This window comes from Salmo trutta, chromosome 4, assembly GCF_901001165.1.
Source record: "Salmo trutta chromosome 4, fSalTru1.1, whole genome shotgun sequence".
Taxonomy (NCBI): Eukaryota; Metazoa; Chordata; class Actinopteri; order Salmoniformes; family Salmonidae; genus Salmo; species Salmo trutta.
In genome coordinates, this window is record NC_042960.1 from 64,576,798 (window position 1) to 64,598,519 (window position 21,722).

At 41.3% G+C, this 21,722-nt stretch overlaps 1 protein-coding gene across 1 annotated transcript in view; it reads right to left on the reverse strand.

Moving 5' to 3' along the window:
* Positions 1-4,521: 4,521 nt before the first annotated feature.
* Positions 4,522-21,722, reverse strand: part of LOC115192859 (AT-rich interactive domain-containing protein 3B) — a 31,952-nt gene continuing 14,751 nt past the window's right edge. The window contains exons 3-9 of the mRNA XM_029751767.1: positions 15,438-15,512; positions 13,514-13,586; positions 9,601-9,784; positions 9,007-9,260; positions 6,893-7,177; positions 6,598-6,693; positions 4,522-6,425 (exon numbers count right to left, since the gene is read on the reverse strand). Coding sequence (XP_029607627.1) covers positions 6,280-6,425; positions 6,598-6,693; positions 6,893-7,177; positions 9,007-9,260; positions 9,601-9,784; positions 13,514-13,586; positions 15,438-15,512 — 1,113 coding nt within the window. The 3' untranslated portion in view covers positions 4,522-6,279. The remainder of the gene's footprint in view (positions 6,426-6,597; positions 6,694-6,892; positions 7,178-9,006; positions 9,261-9,600; positions 9,785-13,513; positions 13,587-15,437; positions 15,513-21,722) is intronic.

Sequence of the window (21,722 nt, forward strand, 5' to 3'; positions counted from 1 at the left end):
ATACATCTACATACATACATCTACACACATACATCTACACACATACACACTTTTTTTTGAATATACCTTTATTATTCCCCAAACCCTACCACCCTTCCCCCAATTGGAGTAAACTAATGGACAACAACACTTAGACGTTTACTTCCAGTTTATACATACTATACACATTTTACAGACATAATCTATTATACAAAAGTTATGTTTTGTTTGTTTTTAGTCCTGGCCTTCTATTTCTGATGTCCATCCAGTTTGATTATATTTGCCATATATTTTTCAACTGTGATGCATCACAAAAGCACTGAACCTTTCTATTCTCATAGCTTCTAGAGATTGTAAATTAAAGATAATTTTTTTTTTGCTAAAGTAATTATATTATTGATCAATTGACTATGACTTTTCAAATCACCCAGTATTGCTATCTGCAGCGTTCACTCTGGGTAAATATTGCAATTCTTCAGCCATTCCTGGACCTGTGACCAAAAACGAGCTACATATGGACAGTACCAAAATAAATGATCTAATGACTCTGCCTCCTCGCAGCAGAATCTGCAGAGCTGGAAAGATTGTATCCCTCATACAGTGAGGGAAAAAAGTATTTGATCCCCTGCTGTTTTTGTACGTTTGCCCACTGGCAAAGAAATGATCAGTCTATTATTTTAATGGTAGGTTTATTTGAACAGTGAGAGACAGAATAACAACAAAAAAAATCCAGAAAAACATGTAAAAAATGTTATACATCTATTTGCATTTTTATGAGGGAAATAAGTATTTGACCCCTCTGCAAAACATGACTTAGTACTTGGTGGCAAAACCCTTGTTGGCAATCACAGAGGTCAGACGTTTCTTGTAGTTGGCCACCAGGTTTGCACACATCTCAGGAGGGATTTTGTCCCACTCCTCTTTGCAGATCTTCTCCAAGTCATTAAGGTTTCGAGGCTGACGTTTGGCAACTCGAACCTTCAGCTCCCTTCACAGATTTTCTATGGGATTAAGGTCTGGAGACTGGCTAGGCCACTCCAGGACCTCTCATTGACAAGATTCTCCCGTGTAGTTCTGGGCTGATTCCTCACCGTTCTCATGATCATTGCAACTCCACGAGGTGAGATCTTGCATGGAGCCCCAGGCCGAGGGAGATTGACAGTCTTTTGTGTTTCTTCCATTTGCGAATAATCGCACCAACTGTTGTCACCTTCTCACCAAGCTGCTTGACGATGGTCTTGTAGCCCATTCCAGCCTTGTGTAGGTCTACAATCTTGTCCCTGACATCCTTGGAGAGCTCTTTGGTCTTGGCCATGGTGGAGAGTTTGGAATCTGATTGATTGATTGCTTCTGTGGACAGGTGTCTTTTATACAGGTAACAAACTGAGATTAAGAGCACTCCCTTTAAGAGTGTGCTCCTAATCTCAGCTCGTTACCTGTATAAAAGACACCTGGGAGCCAGAAATCTTTCTGATTGAGAAGGGGTCAAATACTTATTTCCCTCATTAAAATGCAAAACAATATACCATTTTTGACATGTGCTTTTCTGGATTTTTTTGTTGTTATTCTGTCTCTCACTGTTCAAATAAACCTACCATTAAAATTATAGACTTATCATTTCTTTGTCAGTGGGCAAACATACAAAATCAGCAGGGGATCAAATACTTTTTTCCCTCACTGTATATATAAAATCATTCTATTGGTTGCAAGAATTTTATATAGTAATTTAAATTGAAAGTTTTGAATCTGGTGTCGTTTTGCATGTCAAATCATAAACCATGTGCCATGTAATAGGTACATTGAAAATCTCTTCCCAACTATTTTGCAATTTATATGACACAGCTGTCAGTTTCTTGGTCCTTAAAAGAAACGGGTATATATTTCTATTTATCACCATTTTCTTTAACCAGTTTTGGTCTTTAATGCAGGGCTGACAGACAAGTTCCTTACTTTTCCCCCTTCTACTTGCCTCTTCCATTTTTGTGGTAATGCTGCAATTAGTTGAGTTGGTTGTAATTTTGGGTAGAGCAGACATTTCCATATGTCTGTGTTAGCTGCATGTGTGACATAACTCCACCAGTCCTATTTATGATATCATACACAAATATTATACCTTTCTTAAACCTTTTATCATTTCATTTTTTTATTTTTTTTAATCAATTAGTATATTTGAGTTTAACCACAATATTTGTTGTATTATATGTTCTGTATTTTCAGGTGGATTAAACTGAAATTGCCTCAACTTTCTATAGCTCGTTTAAAAAATAACGATATTTTGGAGATGATTTCTTTTTCAAATAACCGAAAGTGAGCGGTTGTAATCTGAATAAAGGGAAAAAGACCATTCTTGAACACGGGGTGAGACATTCTAACTAATTTACTAGAGAACCATTTTGGATTTAACTGTTGTATGACTGAAGCATTTAGTGAGAGGTCTAATGCTTTAATATTTAATCATTTCTGCCCTCCGAATTCATATTCATTATATAAATAGGCCTTTTTAAATTTTGTCTGGCTTGCCACTCCAAATAAAATTGAATATTCTTTGCTCATATTATTTCAAATGCAGGTCGCTAAGTGTACGCAAAACCACAAGCAAATAGGTAAACTGGGATATGACTAAAGAGTTAATCAGGGTGATTTTTCCACAAATAGACAAGTGTTTTCCTTTCCATGGTAGCAAGATCTTATCTATTTTTTGCTAACTTTCTATTAAAATGTATTGGAGTGAGATAATACATTTATTTCAGGATATGAATACAGAGTATGTCCACATCCCCATCAGACCATTTTATTGGTAAACTACACTGTAATGTAAAAGTTGTATTTTTTTGTGATTCAATACAAAATATAGTACACTTATCATAATTTGGATTTAATCCAGAGAGGTTAGAAAAAGTATCTAGATCCTCTGAGGCTGTGGAAGCAGTGCGGCTTGGCTGGGTTGTGTTTCGGAGGACGCGCGGCTCTCGACCTTCGCCTCTCCCGAGTCCGTACAGGAGTAGCAACAATTGGACAAGACTGTAACTACCAACTGAATACCACGAAATTTGGGAGAAAAAGGGGTAAAAAAAAAAAAAAAAACGTACAAAAAAACCAAAAATAAATAAATGTTGTGGAGGCTGTGTTGTATCTCAAATCACATGTATTTATAAAGCCCTTTTTACATCAGCAGATGTCTCAAAGTGCTTAACAAGAAACACAGCTTAAAACCCTAAAGAACAAACACCGCAGAAGAACAGTGGTGTTAGCAGTTGATGTTACCCTTCAATAACACAGACCCCAAAGCAAATCAGAGGGAGGAAAATAGGTTTATTCAAAAAGGACAAATAACGCTTGGAAGTAGATGGTCATTCTCCCCTGTCCTCAGTGATTCTCCCCCCAGAACAAAGGGACAGCATGTAGTTTTATAACCCAGCCCTAGCCTGTGGCTGACCAATTAGAATTCCATGCAATAAAACTTGGCCAATGGCCAAATAACAAGTATCCCATTTCAGACTTTATAGACAAATTCCTCCCATGTCTCTGTGTTAATCCCCTATACAGAAAATCCAACTATGTCCATTGATCGTTATTACTCTATTGACTTCTCGTCCTCTGTCTCTGCGTTATGTATTTGTCTTCGAAATATTCTTATTAGTGGCTAGGAAAAACTCCCTGGAAAGGCAGGAACCTAGGAAGAAACCTAGAGAGGAACCAGACTCTGGCTGTGCCAGGTGGACATTATTAGAGTACATGGCCATTAAGGCTAGATCGTTCAAGATGTTCAAACGTTCATAGATGACCAGCAGGGTCAAATAATAATCACAGTGCTTATATAGAGTGCAACAGGTCAGCACCTCAGGAGTAAATGTCAGTTGGCTCTTTATAGCCGAGCATTCAGAAGAAAGAACAGCAAGTGTGTTAGCAAGAAAGAGAGTGAGAGAGGGTCGAAACAGCAGGTCCGGTGAACAGGTCAGGGTTTCATATCCGCAGGCAGAACAGCAGAAACTGGATCAGCAGCATGACCCGGTGGACTGGGGACAGCCAGGAGTCGTCAGGCCAGGAAGGCCTGAGGCATGATCCTAGGGCTCAGGTCCTCCGGGAGGGGAGAGAGAGAGCGAGAGAAAGATGGGAGAATACTTAAGATCAAAGGACACCAGACAAGACAGGAGAATTACACCAGATATCTGTGAGGTTATGGTAGAGGCTTAATAAAACAGTAATACACATTTGAAATAAAAACAGAGCACAGATATGGACTCTGCTCCAGAGATGTTGCTGGATGTAATCTCAGTCTAAGAGGCAATGCCACCCCCAACAAGTCACTGAATCATACTGCATCCATCCTATACTGCATCCTACTAACTAACACTTCCCATGAATACCCTCTTCATAATGCAAAGTAAACATAACACCTTATATCCATGTCAGTTATGAGACATTCATAATGCATGACACATGAGCTAATAACGTCTCATACACATCTATAACTACATTCCTAAAGCGTTAAAAATCAAATCAGGCTTTTGGTCTTATGAAGCAGCAACACAAACACCAATACAAAGTGAGAAAGCGACTTTTATTTCCTCAAGGAGTTTATTTAGTTCCTCTTGTCCACATAAGAATACATTGAGTGAACAAAACACCAGAAACGTTTGAATCGTTTCCTATCAATACATCAGGTCTTTGGTATATATAATGCAGCTAGCTGGTGATTCTGAGGCATTTTGTGTGTGAGTGATTTGTGGAGTTTGCAGTGTGAGGTATACATGAATGTTAGCCTGGTTAAACCAAACGAAATGTTTTCGCAAAGTGAAATAACGCTGATCTGGAAACACTGACACAGCATTCAGTATGGTTTTACCAGGCTATGACTATGGCCCCATGATTGTACGTACAGAATTATCATATTAAATAAGGTCCCTGACCAATGACTGGTTTGAAAGATACAGGCAGCTGAACCCTCCCACTACCTATCAAAGCATTTTGCACTAATGAACACAACCCAGCTCCCATGACACAGATGTCACAAGTGAGGTAGACCTATTTCCGTGTCCCACTGTATGAATACTGAACAATTTTCCTGAAGAGTATTCTAAGACAGACTACCCTGGTCCTGTGAGTTCCTGAGAAAATTACTTCCCAAAATGGAAAGGCCTTAAAAGAGGAAGTTCAGTATTTTACAACTTAAACACTAGATGGATCCTCACCCTGAAAGTACAGTTTCTCCAGGGTCATAGAATACTTTCAGGGTGAGGAACAATGTAAACATCAAGTTGTAAAATACTGAACTTCCCCTTTAAATGAGGTAAGACGTGTATAGTTTCCTGTTTTACAAAACAGCTCATCTCTGAGCTGTTACCAGTTACTTTAGTTAATTGTAAGAGATCATGACTTTTGGGTGCATCAGTTTCACCTCACCCTGCCTGTGAACAGGGGGAGCTTTCACTTTAGGATGGTCTAAAATGTGTCAACTCTACCCAACCGGCGCCAAAGGCGAGTTAAAATGAACGCACCGGTTGAAAGCCCTTATTGGCATCCATATTGTCCTGCTGATGGCTATAATAACATATCGTAAACAGAAGTGATGGCTACATAATGTAAAAACCATCAAATGAGGTAGACAACCAATCGGCTCCAGAGTACAGACAATCACCATACAGTATTTTGATGTAAAAAATATTTAAAAAAATAAAACAAAATAAAACTACAAAAAAAATCTGCTTTTGCACAAACCTTTTCAATCATGCTTTTTTGCTTTATTCTAAAGGTTTAAAAAATAAACTAAAATCTAATCGTGAGTCTTTACATGATTTAAATACATTAGTCTGTTCACAAGCAGTTTGTGTTGTGGCAATAAGTGGTTCTTTACTAATACTGTAGCTCTCACAGCCAATGAATTGAGGTATACAAAGAAAACAGCACTTTTTTTGTAATACGTGAAATTAAAAGAAATCAAAAAATAAAAGTGTAGCAAAACACAAAATTTGCCTCTTCACCTGGTTCTAATTTAGATTTTCCCAAAATGCATTGCTTGTTTTTAAAGCAAATTTGTGTTCAGTACAAAGATAAAGTGATTGTACAACAGTTGATTGGTTGTCAGGGGTGCAATTAGAAAAATGAACTTACTAATAACAAAGTAAATTCGTTTTTTAAGGTAAATTCCTTTGATTTTCCTCCCCCATATTTGTCGTCAGTAACACAGACGAGTTCAGTTTGACTAAAGAAGAGGTATTTGATTGAGCACTAATTTATCCTCAACACAGGCCAATAGAATAACATGAGTAACACTGGAAAGAACCTGATGGAGCACCATGGTCAGTTTGGCCCCTTGGAGGAAGAGGAGGAGGCGGAGGAAGGGCTCTGAGAGGAGGAGAGGACACCAAAACCACTCTGTCCAGCAGGAGCCACGGTCTCCGACATCACAGAGGCTGCACCAGGAGTCTTCTGGGCAAACAGCATTCCTACAGGGGAGGCAAGAACACATGTGTTAGTCAGTAGTGGGCCTCTGTGTGAGTGTGACAAGTTCAATGCCACACCGCCTAAGGAATAAGGGGATCGGAGTTGTTTCTGAACGGGTCAGAAATGTCTCAAGAATCTGAAATACAGCATTAATAATCTTTTGATTACTCTCACCTGAGTATAGAGTTCCATTGACCTCCACAGACACACTGATGCTGGCTGCCCCATTACTGGAAATACTGAGAGACAGGTCTTGTTCACTGGTACTCTCTGAGGTGGGACAAAAACAAAATGAGACAGTCTGTTAATGTTTACAATTCAATTATGTGAGTAAATGTTTGGCTTGACAATGGGCTGCAATGGAGTTTAGAAAGAGCACAAACAGATCTGAGAACAGGCTAAACCCGACTACGTAAGCGGTAGAATATGACAACTAATTGGTAGCCAACACACCCAGCCCAGTACCAACCGTGTCTGCTGTTATTGAGTTTGAGATGATTCATGCCGGGGTTGAAGTGAGATGCCATAGCCAGAAGGTTCTGTTGGAATGCCTGCTGCATCAGTCTCTGCTGTTCCTCCATGGCCAAACGAGCCATCTTCATGTCTGGACCCTCTCCTCCTCCAGCAGCCCTCTCCAGCTTCTCTCGAAGGTGCTCCAGCGAGGCGGCTTGGGCTAGCTGCTGCTGCTGCTGCCCCAGGGAGAGAGCATGGGCCATGGGTAGACGGCTTGGAAGCATGGGGGTTGAAATCTCCTCTGAGAGGGGACAGAGGAAGAGAAATTTTCATAGATCAGTCACCCCTCAAATATCACAATTTTTCAAAGCATGGCCATTAGATTTGTTGTTTCAGGAGCACGGCCATTAGATTCGATTCAGGAGCACGGCCATTAGATTCGATTCAGGAGCACGGCCATTAGATTCGATTCAGGAGCACGGCCATTAGATTCGATTCAGGAGCACGGCCATTAGATTCGATTCAGGAGCACGGCCATTAGATTCGATTCAGGTGCACGGCCATTAGATTCGATTCAGGTGCACGGCCATTAGATTCGATTCAGGAGCACGGCCATTAGATTCGTTGTTTCAGGAGCATGGCCATTAGATTCGTTGTTTCAGGAGCATGGCCATTAGATTCGTTGTTTCAGGAGCATGGCCATTAGATTCGTTGTTTCAGAAGCATGGCCATTAGATTCGTTGTTTCAGAAGCATGGCCATTAGATTCGATTCAGAAGCATGGCCATTAGATTCGATTCAGAAGCATGGCCATTAGATTCGATTCAGGAGCATGGCCACTAGATTCGATTCAGGAGCATGGCCACTAGATTCGATTCAGGAGCATGGCCACTAGATTCGATTCAGGAGCATGGCCACTAGATTCGATTCAGGAGCATGGCCACTAGATTCGATTCAGGAGCATGGCCACTAGATTCGATTCAGGAGCATGGCCACTAGATTCGATTCAGGAGCATGGCCACTAGATTCGATTCAGGAGCATGGCCACTAGATTCGATTCAGGAGCATGGCCATTAGATTCGATTCAGGAGCATGGCCATTAGATTCGATTCAGAAGCATGGCCATTAGATTCGATTCAGAAGCATGGCCATTAGATTCGATTCAGAAGCATGGCCATTAGATTCGATTCAGAAGCATGGCCATTAGATTCGATTCAGAAGCATGGCCATTAGATTCGATTCAGAAGCATGGCCATTAGATTCGATTCAGAAGCATGGCCATTAGATTCGATTCAGAAGCATGGCCATTAGATTCGATTCAGGAGCATGGCCATTAGATTCGATTCAGGAGCATGGCCATTAGATTCGATTCAGGAGCATGGCCATTAGATTCGATTCAGGAGCATGGCCATTAGATTCGATTCAGAAGCATGGCCATTAGATTCGATTCAGAAGCATGGCCATTAGATTCGATTCAGAAGCATGGTCAGCCATTTGTTTATTTTGGATCAGATCCATGCTATCTGGATGGTGAGTGATTCATTCTTTATTTAACTTGGCAAGTCAGTTAAGAACAAATTCTTATTTACAATGATGGCCTACCCCGGGCCAAACCCGGACGACACTGGGCCAATTGTGCGCCGCCCTGTGGGACTCCCAATCACGGCCGGCTGTGATACAGCCTGGATTCAAACCAGGGACTGTAGTGACGCCTCTTGCACTGAGATGCAGTGTCTTAGAGCACTGCGCCACTCGGGAGCCCAGTGATCATGTCTGAATCATTACCATGTTCTCATTACTACTTTGTATTGCTTCTTCGTGTAGAGGAGAGCATTTCCCTGTTCCATTTACACCCTGTATCCTGTGCACGTGACACTTTTGATTTGAATAGACAGTTCACTGTATATATATATTTGTTTCAACTGGCCTAGCTGGTTAAATAAAGGTGAAATGAAATAAACAGCAGAGGGTGACATAACACATTAACTCCTTGTAAATGTGGTGTCAAAACTAGGTAGCCCATCACAAGGTAGCCACATGACAGCAGCTATCACAGTAGATGAACACCATGGAGGATTTCCAAAACTACATACCAAAAACAATTACACGTTTAAAATATGTATAGAAATACCTGTGGATCTTTTCAGAGATGGGCTGAGGGAGGTGTGCAGGCCGTTGTGACCGGCTGAGGAGTGGTGGGGCATCTTGGGGGGAGAGAGGAGGGAGTGGTGTGGGTGGCCAGGGGCGGTGGAGGGGGAGAAGCGGTACAGGCTGTTGCTGTGTCTTCGGCCTTCCCTTCGGTTACCGTCTATAGCAGCCTGGAGCTCGCCTGGAGAGCTCAGCCTTTTCTTCTCACACTCGTACGGGTACAGGTACTTCATATACCTGGGTGGACGTATGACGAGGCAGTGGTTGGATTTCTTATGCATTTAGAAGTACATTTCTATCATGAACAGAAAAATGTATGTTGCCTATAAGAAATCATTTCTCATTTGAAAACAACTAACATCTACTGAGTAGCTGGGGGGTGTTGGTGGTTGTATATAGTGCTGGGTTGTGTTCATTTGGGCACACTGTAAGAAGACGTTATAAACTGGTTTGTAATGGTAAAATAAAAACATTTCTTATTGGACAGGTTCACATAGTACCTCCACCGATAACCTCAATTTCGGGAACATTTACTTCTGTTTTGGTGCAGAATGAACATGGTCCAGAGTAGACTCACTGTGTGCGGAGGGTGAAGGCTGCTGAGGTGATGGAGGTGGGCAGGTTGAGTCCTCTCGTGATCTCTCTCCAGATCTTCTTGTTAATGACCTCCACCAGGCCGCCCTTCTCCGTCACCAGCTTGTAGAGCATGTACAGGTCCAGAATCTGCTTAGCCATGATGGGGATGCGGTTCACCGGGGTGCCTGGAGAAAGAGGTAAAAACAGGTAGAAGAGTTGAAACTAGACGTCTCCAGATCCAAGATGGTGGTAGATATCATGATGGGGATGTGGTTCACCCGGGGTGCCTGGAGAAACATGGGTAACACTGAATGCATTCAACTGAAATGTGTCTTCCGCATTTAAAATCCAACCCCTCTGAACCGGGGGGGGGGGGGGGGGGCTGCCATAATCGACATATATGTCTTCGGCACCCGGGGAACAGCGGGTTAACTGCCTTGTTCAGGGGCAGAACGACAGATTTTTACCTTGTCAGCTCGGGGATTTGATCCAACAACCTTTCGGTTACTAGCCCAATGTGCAGAACACCTATTTAACCCAGATTAAAACAGTCAGGTAATAGGAGAACTATTGTAAATGGCAGGTGGACCGAGTCATGGAGAGGAAGAGAGTGAGGAATCTCAGAAATGAGGATTGACAGTCAATCCTAAAACCAATTAACGAAGGGGGCTAAACGGCAGTTGTTGGGTTGGGATTATTTCTTACTTTAGACATGGGGATGAGTTTGTAAAACGCACATAAACACACACACACACGTGTTTTCAAATCATGCCATTTGTTGCCGAGTGGGGAATTAAGGGCAGGAAGGGCTAACATGTAGCACAACCAGTAAACCTCTGTAGATGTCTGTCCCAAATGATGTCATCCATTGTGGGTCCATTAGCCTACAAACCTACAGTAAAGCTAGAAGTCTATTCAGCAGGTCATGAAGAACCTGTGTTTTGTCTTGCAAACCACTGTCTGAATCATAACATAAAATTAAAAAGAAATTAGGAAAATTGAATTTATTATTTTCATCTTAACTGATTTGTAATGGAATTGATCCCTACCCTGACAATGAATTCCAACACTTCAGAGATATAAAATTATATGAAAAACTAGCCATTTCAATCTATGACCGATCACTGTACCTATACACAGCCAATCTGTAAATAGCACACCCAACTACCTCATCCCCATATTGTTATTTTATCTTCTTGCTCTTTGGCACCCCAGTATTTCTACTTGCACATCATCATCTGCACATCTATCACTTCAGTGTTAATGATAAATTGTAATTATTTCACCTCTATGGCCTATTTATTGCCTTACCTCCTTACTTCATTTGAACACACTGTATACAGGTTTTTCTATTGTGTTACTGACTATGTTTGTTTATCCCATGTGTAACTCTGTTGTTGTTTTTGTCGCACTGCTTTGCTTTATCTTGACCAGGTCGCAGTTGTAAATGAGAACTTGTTCTCAACTGGCCAACCTGGTTAAATAAAGGTGAAAAATAAAAAAATAAAAGCTGGCCGCCCGGCCAAACTGAGCAATCGGGGGAGAAGGGCCTTGGTCAGGGAGGTGACCAAGAAGCCAATGGTCACTCTGACAGAGCTCCAGAGTTCCTTTGTCGAGATGGGAGAACCTTCCAGAAGGACAACCATCACTGCAACACTCCACCAATCAGGCCTTTATGGTAGAGTGGCCAGACGGAAGCCACTCCTCAGTAAAAGGCACATGACAGCCCGCTTGGAGTTTGCCAAAAGACACCTAAAGGACTCTCAGACCATGAGAAACAAGATTCTCTGGTCTGACAAAACCAAGATGAACACTTTGGCCTGCCGCCAAGCGTCACATCTGGAGGAAAACTGGCACCATCCCTACGGTGATGCATGGTGGTGGCAGCATCATACTGTGGGGATAATTTTCAGCGGCAGGGAATGGGAGATTAGTCAGGATCGAGGGAAAGATGAACGGGGCAAAATACAGAGAGATCCTTGATGAAAACCTGCTCCCGAAAGCTCAGGACCTCACACCGGGGCAAAGGTTCACCTTCCAACAGGACAACAACCCTAAGCACACAGCCAAGACAATGCAGGAGTGGCTTCGGAACGAGTCTGAATGTCCTTGAGTGGCCCAGCCAGAGCCCGGACTTGAATCCGATCTAACATCTCTGGACAGACCTGAAAATAGCTGTGCAGCGACACTCCTCATCCAATCTGAGAGCTTGAGAAGAATGGGAAAAACTCCTCAAATTCAGGTGTGCCAAGCGTGTAGCGTCATAACCAAGAAGACTCGAGGATGTAATCACTGCCAAAAGGTGCTTCAACAAAGTACTTAGTAAAGGGTCTGAATACTTATATAAATGTGATTTCATTTTGTTTAACTTTTAATACATTTGCACACAAAAAAAAATACAAACCTGTGTTTGCCTTGTCATTATGGGGTATTCTGTGTAGATTGATGAGGGGAAAAAACAATTTAATCCATTTTAGAATAAGGCTGTAACGTAAGAAAATGTGAGGGGTCTGAATATTGAATATGAGTTTGGATTTAGAATGGACCATTATCATGCACCTGTCTGGGAACAAGGGGGAAAAATACATGTCTACTAAATGACCATCAGCAGCAGCAGAGCTTGGAGAAGCCTCGTTACCGTGACTAAATGGTCACGTGGAATTCGACTGCGGTCATGAGTCGTGACCGCCGGTGTGGCGGTAATACAGTCACGCTAACAGCCCTAGGTGTGAATACTTTCTGAAAGTATTGTATGAAAGAAGAGGCCCTGAATTAGAGAGGCTTGTTCATCCATCAGGCCTAATTGAAACACAGGGGCCCCTTAACCTACTTCCTACCCCCCTCCTCACCCAAACACCCCCACTTTGCATTGCTAATAGCGCTAGCGCAACATGCTTGCCGTTGCCATAAACTTCCAGTCATTGAGCTAACAATTACTCATTTAAAAACGCATCTAGGCAGAAATATACATACATTTGAAAAACATCCATATTTGAATATAGGGGAAAGACTGAACATACGACGCATGGTGGGGGGGGGGGGGGGCGCTAAAGAGGGTACATTATTTTAAGGCGGAAAGAATGGCTCTAGCTTTAATCACAGCTGACATCTTCAATAACATTTGAACTGGAGGATTTTAACTGTTTAACCCGCCATTACCGACATTCCTGCAGTATTGCACTCATAAACCATGAATAGACGGTTCAATTGTGTGAGACGTTGATTATTTTCTCATGAAATGTAGTCTACAAATAAAGCTGGAGGAATTTCAGGAAACCGTTTAGAGGGACCCCAGGGACTCAAACCCACAGACATGGCTCCTAGGACATAAGGTTAAGATCGATCCTTACTTCTTAAAGACTGTGAAAAAATGAACAACTCCATCCAGAACCAAACTGAAAGTGGAAATGGAACATTAAACATGTCTTGGGTGAGTGGCATGCTACGTTATTCTATGAGAGTTTAGATGAGAGGCATACTACGTTATTCTATGAGAGTTTAGATGAGAGGCATGCTACGTTATTCTATGAGAGTTTAGATGAGTGGCATGCTACGTTATTCTAGGAGAGTTTAGATGAGTGGCATGCTACGTTATTCTATGAGAGTTTAGATGAAAGGCATGCTACGTTATTCTATGAGAGTTTAGATGAGTGGCATGCTACGTTATTCTAGGCGAGTTTCGATGAGAGGCATGCTACGTTATTCTATGAGAGTTTAGATGAGTGGCATGCTACGTTATTCTATGAGAGTTTAGATGAGTGGCATGCTACGTTATTCTAGGAGAGTTTAGAATGTGCAGTATAATCTTAAAACAGCTCGACTGAAGTTTCACATGTTCACTCCAAGTGAGGAATCCCCAGGTGCAATGTTTTCCACAAAAGCGGAACTGGCTTTACAATAAAAAGAGGTTTTACCTCTTTTCTGCATGAAGACAAACAGTTCATCAAGGAACTCCTTCCGGTTTGGGTCACTGTCCAGTTCATACAGCTGGGGGTAGAAATTAACTTTGTTAATAACTTTATCACAGAGTTAAATAGTCGCTTTCAAACTAGGGATTCCGTTGCTAAATGAGTTAAGACAGTAATTCTGCTCATAGATTCTGCATGCATGAACTACTTATTGTCACAACCAGCCCAAAGCGGGAGGTTGAAAAAATACTGCCGTAGTTTAACCCAAAATCACCAGACCTCTGTTCCTTCACTTTGATAATCGACTTTATAAATAACTTAGTTAACCCAATCAGTCCCGAGATAGCAGCCAAAACTTGTCTTTCAATTGATCTGACTTTCATTTATCTGCCCACCCAGTAATTATATTTAGCCTCAATGAAGGGTTACCGTTGTCTTTTCAGGACAACCAGGGCTACAAGTAGAACACAACAATTTGACAAACAGTTGAAGTTGATTTGACAAATGGCAATAAAAAAAAATTCAAGTCAGCAAAAGCAACAATCTGATAAAAATGCATTTATATGAATGCTGGTTCTCTCAGTCGGAAATGAATATCCAACTAGTCAGTGACAACTCTGTGGTGTTTGGAGTTTGTGACATCAACTATGTGAGCTTATTACAGTATTATAGACATTATGTCCTGGGATTTCATATGATCTTCTATGTAGAAGAACCCCTTACAGTATTATAGACACTATGACCTGGGATTTCCTATGATTTTCTATGTAGAAGAACCCCTTACAGTATTATAGACACTATGTCCTGGGATTTCCTATGATTTTCTATGTAGAAGAACCCCTTACAGTATTATAGACACACTGTCCTGGGATTTCCTATGATCTATGTAGAAGAAACCCTTACAGTATTATAGACACTATGTCCTGGGATTTCCTATGATTTTCTATGTAGAATAACCCCTTACAGTATTATAGACACCATGTCCTGGGATTTCCTATGATCTATGTAGAAGAAACCCTTACAGTATTATAGACACTATGTCCTGGGATTTACTATGAAGAGGAACCCCTTACAGTATTATAGACACCATGTCCTGGGATTTCCTATGATCTTCTATGTAGAAGATCCCTGTACCTTCTAACGATGGTTGTGTAGCTTGTGAGTGTCATAGAGCAAAACATGTTACATGTGTGTGTTCGTGAGGGTCTCAGCTTTTCATAGATAGTTTGTAGCTCAAACCGTTCGGACTCTTTTGTATAGAAAAGAGACGGCCCGGGCCCCTTCGGGATCTGCCATCAGATCCCGTTAATCACACACTAATGGTTGGCATCTACAGACGCAGAGAAAATAGAAAAATCTAATGGTACAAACCCAGAATTGACACCCAAACACACAATGTTCAAAAAAAAAGGGTTTATAAGTCCAAAATAGGCCAGAGTTACGGTGGGACTCATTGGGTTAACAACCATCCAAACACAATTATGTTTATTCACTATTCAGACATACTATTCAGTGGTAGGCCCACGAAGACCATCGGAGAAAAACTACACTCGTCTCAACAACACTGGTTGTCAGCTGCAATCAGATTTCAGAACTCTGTAGGCATGCCACACTGAAAATTTGACAAAATAGAAGCCACATCAAGATTTTGTGTACAAAATGAATCATCAAAACTAATCCAGTTTGGAGTATAGGGCTGAGTACCTACTCCCTAAGAAGTGTACACTTGTTCACTACCCACTCAGGCATTTAAAAAGGCATTGGATTGGTGCAAGCATAGTTGGAGGGAGTTTCCACCATATTTCCTTACACCAGTCCTTTTAAATACACGGGTAGAGCATGGGAATGTAGCTTAGCTCAGCCGGTCTGTGTGGATTAGTTTAGCTGAGCTTAATGCATCAGCTTACATCCTTCTTTAAAATCTGATTACCTTGGCGAAGTCTCTGGACGGCTCTCCTCTTGTTTTGCCTCCTTCATTCTCCTCCGCCCAGCCCACACTGCCTTTCTGTAAACACACACAACAACAAAAAACATGGTTACACACGCACACACACACACAAAGGGGCTGCTGCCTCCAGTGCATATGTACCGCAGCAGAATGGGTTTGAATCCGTGCTACTGCTTTGTCAGCAGCCTCTCCTCTTTCTATACAATAAACCTGTGAAGACTTAATAAAACGCACACACACACACACACACGCACGCACGCACGCACGCACACACACACGCTCAAAAGTTTGGAGTCACTTAGAAATGTCCTTGTTTTTGAAAGAAAAGCACATTTTTTTGTCCATTAAAATAAACATCAAATTGATCAGAAAGACAGTGTAGACATTGTTAATGATGTTAATGTTGTAAATGACTATCGTTGCTGGAAACGGCAGATTTTTTTAATGGATTATCTACATAGGCGTACAGAGGCCCATTATCAGCAACCATCACTCCTGTGTTCCAATGGCACGTTGTGTTAGTTAATCCAAGTTTATCATTTTGAAAAGGCTAATTGATCATTAGAAAACCCTTTTGCAATTATGTTAGCACAGCTAAAAACTGTTGTACTGATTAAAGAAGCAATAAAACTGGCCTTCTTTAGACTAGTTGAGTATCTGGAGCATCAGCAATTGTGGGTTCGATTACAAGCTCAAAATGGCCAGAAACAAAACACTTTCTCTGAAACTCGTCAGTATATTCTTGTTCTGAGAAATTAAAGCTATTCCATGCGAGAAATTGCCAAGAAACTGAAGATCTCATACAACGCTGTGTACTACTCCCTTCACAGAACAGCGCAAACTGGCTCTAACCGGAATAGAAAGAGGAGTGGGAGGCCCCGGTGCACAACTGAGCAAGAGGACAAGTACATTAGAATGTCTAGTTTGAGAAACACACGCCTCACAAGTCCTCAACTGGCAGCTTCATTAAATAGTACCCGCAAAACACCAGTCTCAATGTCAACAGTGAAGAGGCGACTCCGAGAGATGCTGGCCTTCTAGGCAGAGTTGCTCTGTCCAGTGTCTGTGTTCTTCTGTATCCAACAACCCCATACTTACCCCCATACTCTCTGCCCTATATTCTCAATATTCTACCAGCTACAAAACAGGGTTCAGGGAGAGCCAGTGGATGGAAACGTGTGTGTGTGTGTGTGTGTGTGTGTGAGAGAGACTTCACCTTTATTTGCATAGTGTGACCCATGAGCGATGTTCTCCATTTATACAGCTGTGGATTTTGTTTGTTCCCTTGGCTTCAAGGACACAATGACCTACTCCAGCTGGTGTCTCAGACAGCTCTGCTCCCAAGCACTGAAACAATTATACAGACAATTCTGATCATAAAAACTACTGTTAAGACCTGAATAAGGGGTCATATTAAAGTAAATTTGACCATAGGCCAGTGGCTATGTGAAAAAAACATAACAAAAGTGTGACAGAGCCACTAAATTTCACACCTAGCTAGGTCATGTCTAAATAAGCGGGTTTTTTTGCTGTAGTGACATCTTAGATTTTTTTTCTCCTCTTCATCTCCACAGAGGAACTCTGGAGCTCTGTCAGAGTGACCATCGGGTTCTCGATCACCTGCCTGACCAAGGTCCTTCTCCCCCGATTGCTCAGTTTGGCCGGGCGGCCAGCTCTAGGTGGTTCCAAACTTTTTCCATTTAATAAGAATGGAGGCCAGTGTTCTGGTAGACCTTCAAATGCTGCAGACTTTTTTTTGGTACCCTTCCCCAGACCTACAGATAATTCCTTTGACCTCATGGCTTTTGCTCTGACATCCACTGTCAACTGTGGGACCGTATATAGACAGGTGTGTGCCTTTACAAATCATTTCCAATCGAGTTTACTACAGATGGACTACAATCAAGTTTTAGAAACATCAAGAATGATCAATGGAAACAGGATGCACCTGAGCTCAAATTCGAGTCTCATAGCAAAGGGTCTGAATACTTATGTAAATAAGGTATTTATACATTTGCAAAAAAAACTAGAAACCGGTTTTCACTTTCTCATTATGGGGTTCTGTGTGTAGATTGAGGAAAACAATTCATATAATCAATTTTTGATTAAGGCTGTAATGTAACAAAATGTTGAAAAAGTGAAGGAGTCTGAATACTTTCCGAATGCACTGTCCTTTAAACTTAATGCAGAAATGTGGTGGAAATGTCCTCTAAAATTACTGTTCTGTTATTTATAATTGGCCATTAGTAAGTGACATAAATGATGGCTTAAAATGTTCACAGTAGAGTAGAAAATACAATCAAAGAGATCATGTATGTTTTTAAAAATATTACCAAAAATGTGCCCAAAATGCTGTTTAAATCATATTATATATATATATATATATACCTCAATTGAGAGGATAACATTTTGAGCATGCTCCTAATGATTTCTAAATATTGTGTAATACCTGTGGATTAGAATGATATATAACATGTACCAAAACAGTGCTGGCATAAAAGGTAAATGGTAGTCTTAGTATCATGTCCTATTCCATCAAGGTAGAGTTATATTGGAAATGGCTTCATGTCCATGGTTCCATTGCCAACATTCTAAGTACAGGGAAGGTTTCTTGTCACATTTCTTGAAATTGACAAAATGCAGAATGTCATATTTTATATCACTGTATTTAGTAGACTTTAGGAAACCCATTTGACAGTATGTTCAAGAGTCAGTATTTTGGGTAGGTTTTTTTGGGCACCTTGTCTTCAAAATATTCAAAAAGGACAAATATCAATGGCATACTCGAACCATTTTATAGGTTCTCAAGACACCAACTAACATTTCTAAGCCATCATTTGGCAGTGTGTACCAGTTATTTATGGAGATATGAATCCTTTCCAATATGGGCCTACGGAGCTGGTTGGTGGTCGTTTTGGAAAATCTAGTATAAAATCACTGTTGTAAAAGCTGCCTGACGAATCAATGTCTCGTAAGATCCACTTAAAAAGGATGATTAATTCGTATTCTGCATAACAATACTTTTTCTTCATGCTCCCTGTGTTGTTTTTTTTAATTCTTCTCATGTAGCCAGATACACATTAGTTCTGGAGACCACCAAACCTACAATAGCTGGGGGGGGGGGGGGGGTCGAGGCTATTCTTTAGGAACAGTCCATCTACACAAAATCCATTGAAAAGCCCTGTATGGTTCCCTGTGTGTTACGCTTTTAACTACAGTCCGTCCTCAAAGACAGATACAGCCAATCCATTGTAAAGGCCGTATTGTCCAGCCGTAACAGTACCCCTGTGAGTACAGCTGTCGCATAAAGCAGCAATAATGGCCAAACCGGTGGCTATATATTATTCTAATAATGGCAGTCTGGTTGCCCTGGGCAACCGACCAACAGACTGGACCTTTCTATTGACGGGGAAGCAGATGCCCCTGCCCTGATCGGAGTGACTCGTTGGTAATAAAGTGAAAATAAAATCCCCTTCCCTGTTGAGGAGATAGACAGATCCATAGTGGGATTTCACTATTGACAAAAAGCTCCACTTAGTCATCTCCTTTTAGTGATTACTTTCTAGGTTTTCAATTCTGACCACTTACTGCTCGTTTAAGATAAGAGGACCCTACAACAGAGAGCAAAACGCAGATCAGGGTAAAAGCATTCAGGGAACTCCTATTTATCCACAATATAATCACTTAGTTGATCTAAAACTCTACTTGTATCCAATAATACACTAACTATAGTGAACAAAAATATAAAAACTGAGTTACAGTTTATATTAGGAAATCAGTAATTCTATGGATTTCACATGACTGGTAATACAGATATGCATCTGTTGGTCACAGAACTTCTTTTTTTTTTTTTAAGTAGTGGCGTGAATCAGAAAACCAGTCAGTATCTGGTGTGACCATTTGCCTCATGCAGCGCGACACATCTCCTTCGCATAGAGTTGATCAGGCTGTTGATTGTGGCCTGTAGAATGTTGTCCCACTCCTCTTCAATGGCTGTGTGAAGTTGCTGGATATTGGCGGTAACTGGAACACGCTGTCGTATGCATCTATCCAGAGCATCCCAAACATGCTCATTGGGTGACATGTCTGGTGAGTATGCAGGCCATAGAAGAACTGGGACATTTTCGGCTTTCATGAATTGTGTACAGATCCTTGCGACATGGGACCATGCATTATGCTGAAACATGAGGTGATGGCAGCGGATGAATGGCATGACAACGGGCCTCAGGATCTCATCACGGTATCTCTGTGCATTCAAATTGCCATCGATTAGATCCAATTGTGTTCGTTGTCCGTTGCTTTTCTAGTAATGAGCTTCATTACCAGAGGTGCAGCTGCTCCTGCAGTGAAACCTTATCCCTAAAACACACAGTTGCAGCAGTGGGAGGGCAAATCTTTCATCCAAATGATCTTTAAATCAACTTATTGGGCCTCCACTCTCCCCTCCACAAGTCCAAATAATTGGTCTGGCCCCTTGCTGTGCCCGGGGTTATCTGAGCGGATAAGAGTCTTTATCCAACAGCGTTAGCTCAGTGATGTCATGGTTAGCTGGTGTGCCTGGTCACACGCAAGGATTAAACATGGCTGGCCCTGGCCCAGCACTGTGGAAGTTGTTGCTCATCGGGTGGGGTGTGCATTCTGCACGTTTCAAGACTGATAGGTTATTCATCTCCAAAGATATTTGTTTAAAAAAAAGGAAACATTCGAAGACACCAGATTGCTACAACATTATTGCTATTAAGAAAATAAAAAGCCAAGTCTTTTCCTCAATAAGGCTACTAAAATGGATGCCATTTCAAAAAAATGTAACTCCATTTTAGATTTTTCTAGAATCTTAAACCTCTTTTCAAACATTACCATCCTTTACCGCACAATGCAAGGGAGCAAGCTAAAACAAAATAAATCGAAAAGCTATACACCGAGTATAACCAAACATTACCATCCTTTACCGCACAATGCAAAATAAATCCAAATGAATGACAAGAAACGTGTATATATATATATATATATATATCTTTTTTTTTTTAATACTCCACATCACTACCCCTCTCCACAATGATACACTGAGTATACCAAACATTAAGAACACCTTCCTAATATTGAGTTGCACCTCCTCCCCTGTTGTCCTCAGAACAGCCTCAATTCATCAGGTCATGGACTCTACAAGGTGTTGAAAGTGTTCCACAGGGATGCTGGCCCATGTTGACTCCAATGCTTTCCACAGTTGTGTCAAGTTGGCCTGATGTCCTTTGGCTGGTGGACCATTCTTGATACACACGGGAAACGGTTGAGTGTGGAAAAACCCAGCAGTGTTGCAGTTCTTGACACAAACAGGTGCTCCTGGCACCTACTACCATACCCCGTTCAAAGTCACTTAAATATTTTGTCTTGCTCATTTACCCTCTGAATGGCACACACACACAATCCATGTCTCAGGCTTAAAAATCATTCTTCAACCTGTCTCCTCCCCTTCATCTACACTGATTGAAGTGGATTTAACAGGTGACATCAAAAAGGAATCATAGTTTTCACCTGGATTTCACTTGTCACGGAAAGAGCTTGATACGTTATGTATACGCACACACACGTTCAAAAGTTTGGGGTCACTTAGATATGTCCATGTTTTTGAAAGAAAAGCACCCTCAAAACACCAGTCTCAACATCAACAGTGAACATCAACGACTCCGCAATGCTGGCCTTCTAGGCAGAGCTGCAAAGAAAAAGCCATATCTCAGACTGGCCAATAAAAAGAAAAGATTAAGATGGGCAACAAAAAAAAACAAGACACTGGACAGAGGAACTCTGCCTAGAAGGCCAGGATTCCGGAGTCGCCTCTTCACTGTTGACAATGAGACTGGTGTTTTGTGGGTACTATTAGTGTAAGCTGTTAGTGTCTTAATGAACATGCACCTGAGGAACAGTCATTAATTGTTTATGGTTCATTGAACAAGCATGGGAAACAGTGTTTAAAATGAAGAGCTGTGAAGTTATCTTTGAAAGACAGGGTCCTGAAAAAGGGACGTTTCTTTTTTTTTCTGAGATACACACACACACACACACAGTTGAAGTCGGAAGTTTACATACACTTATGTTGGAGTCATTAAAACTCGTTTTTCAACCAATCCACAAGTTTTTTGTTAACAAACTGTAATTTTGGCAAGTCGGTTAGGACATCTACTTTGTGCATGACAAGTCATTTTTCCAACAATTGTTTAAAGAAAGATTATTTCACTTATAACTCACTGTATCACAATTCCAGTGGGTCAG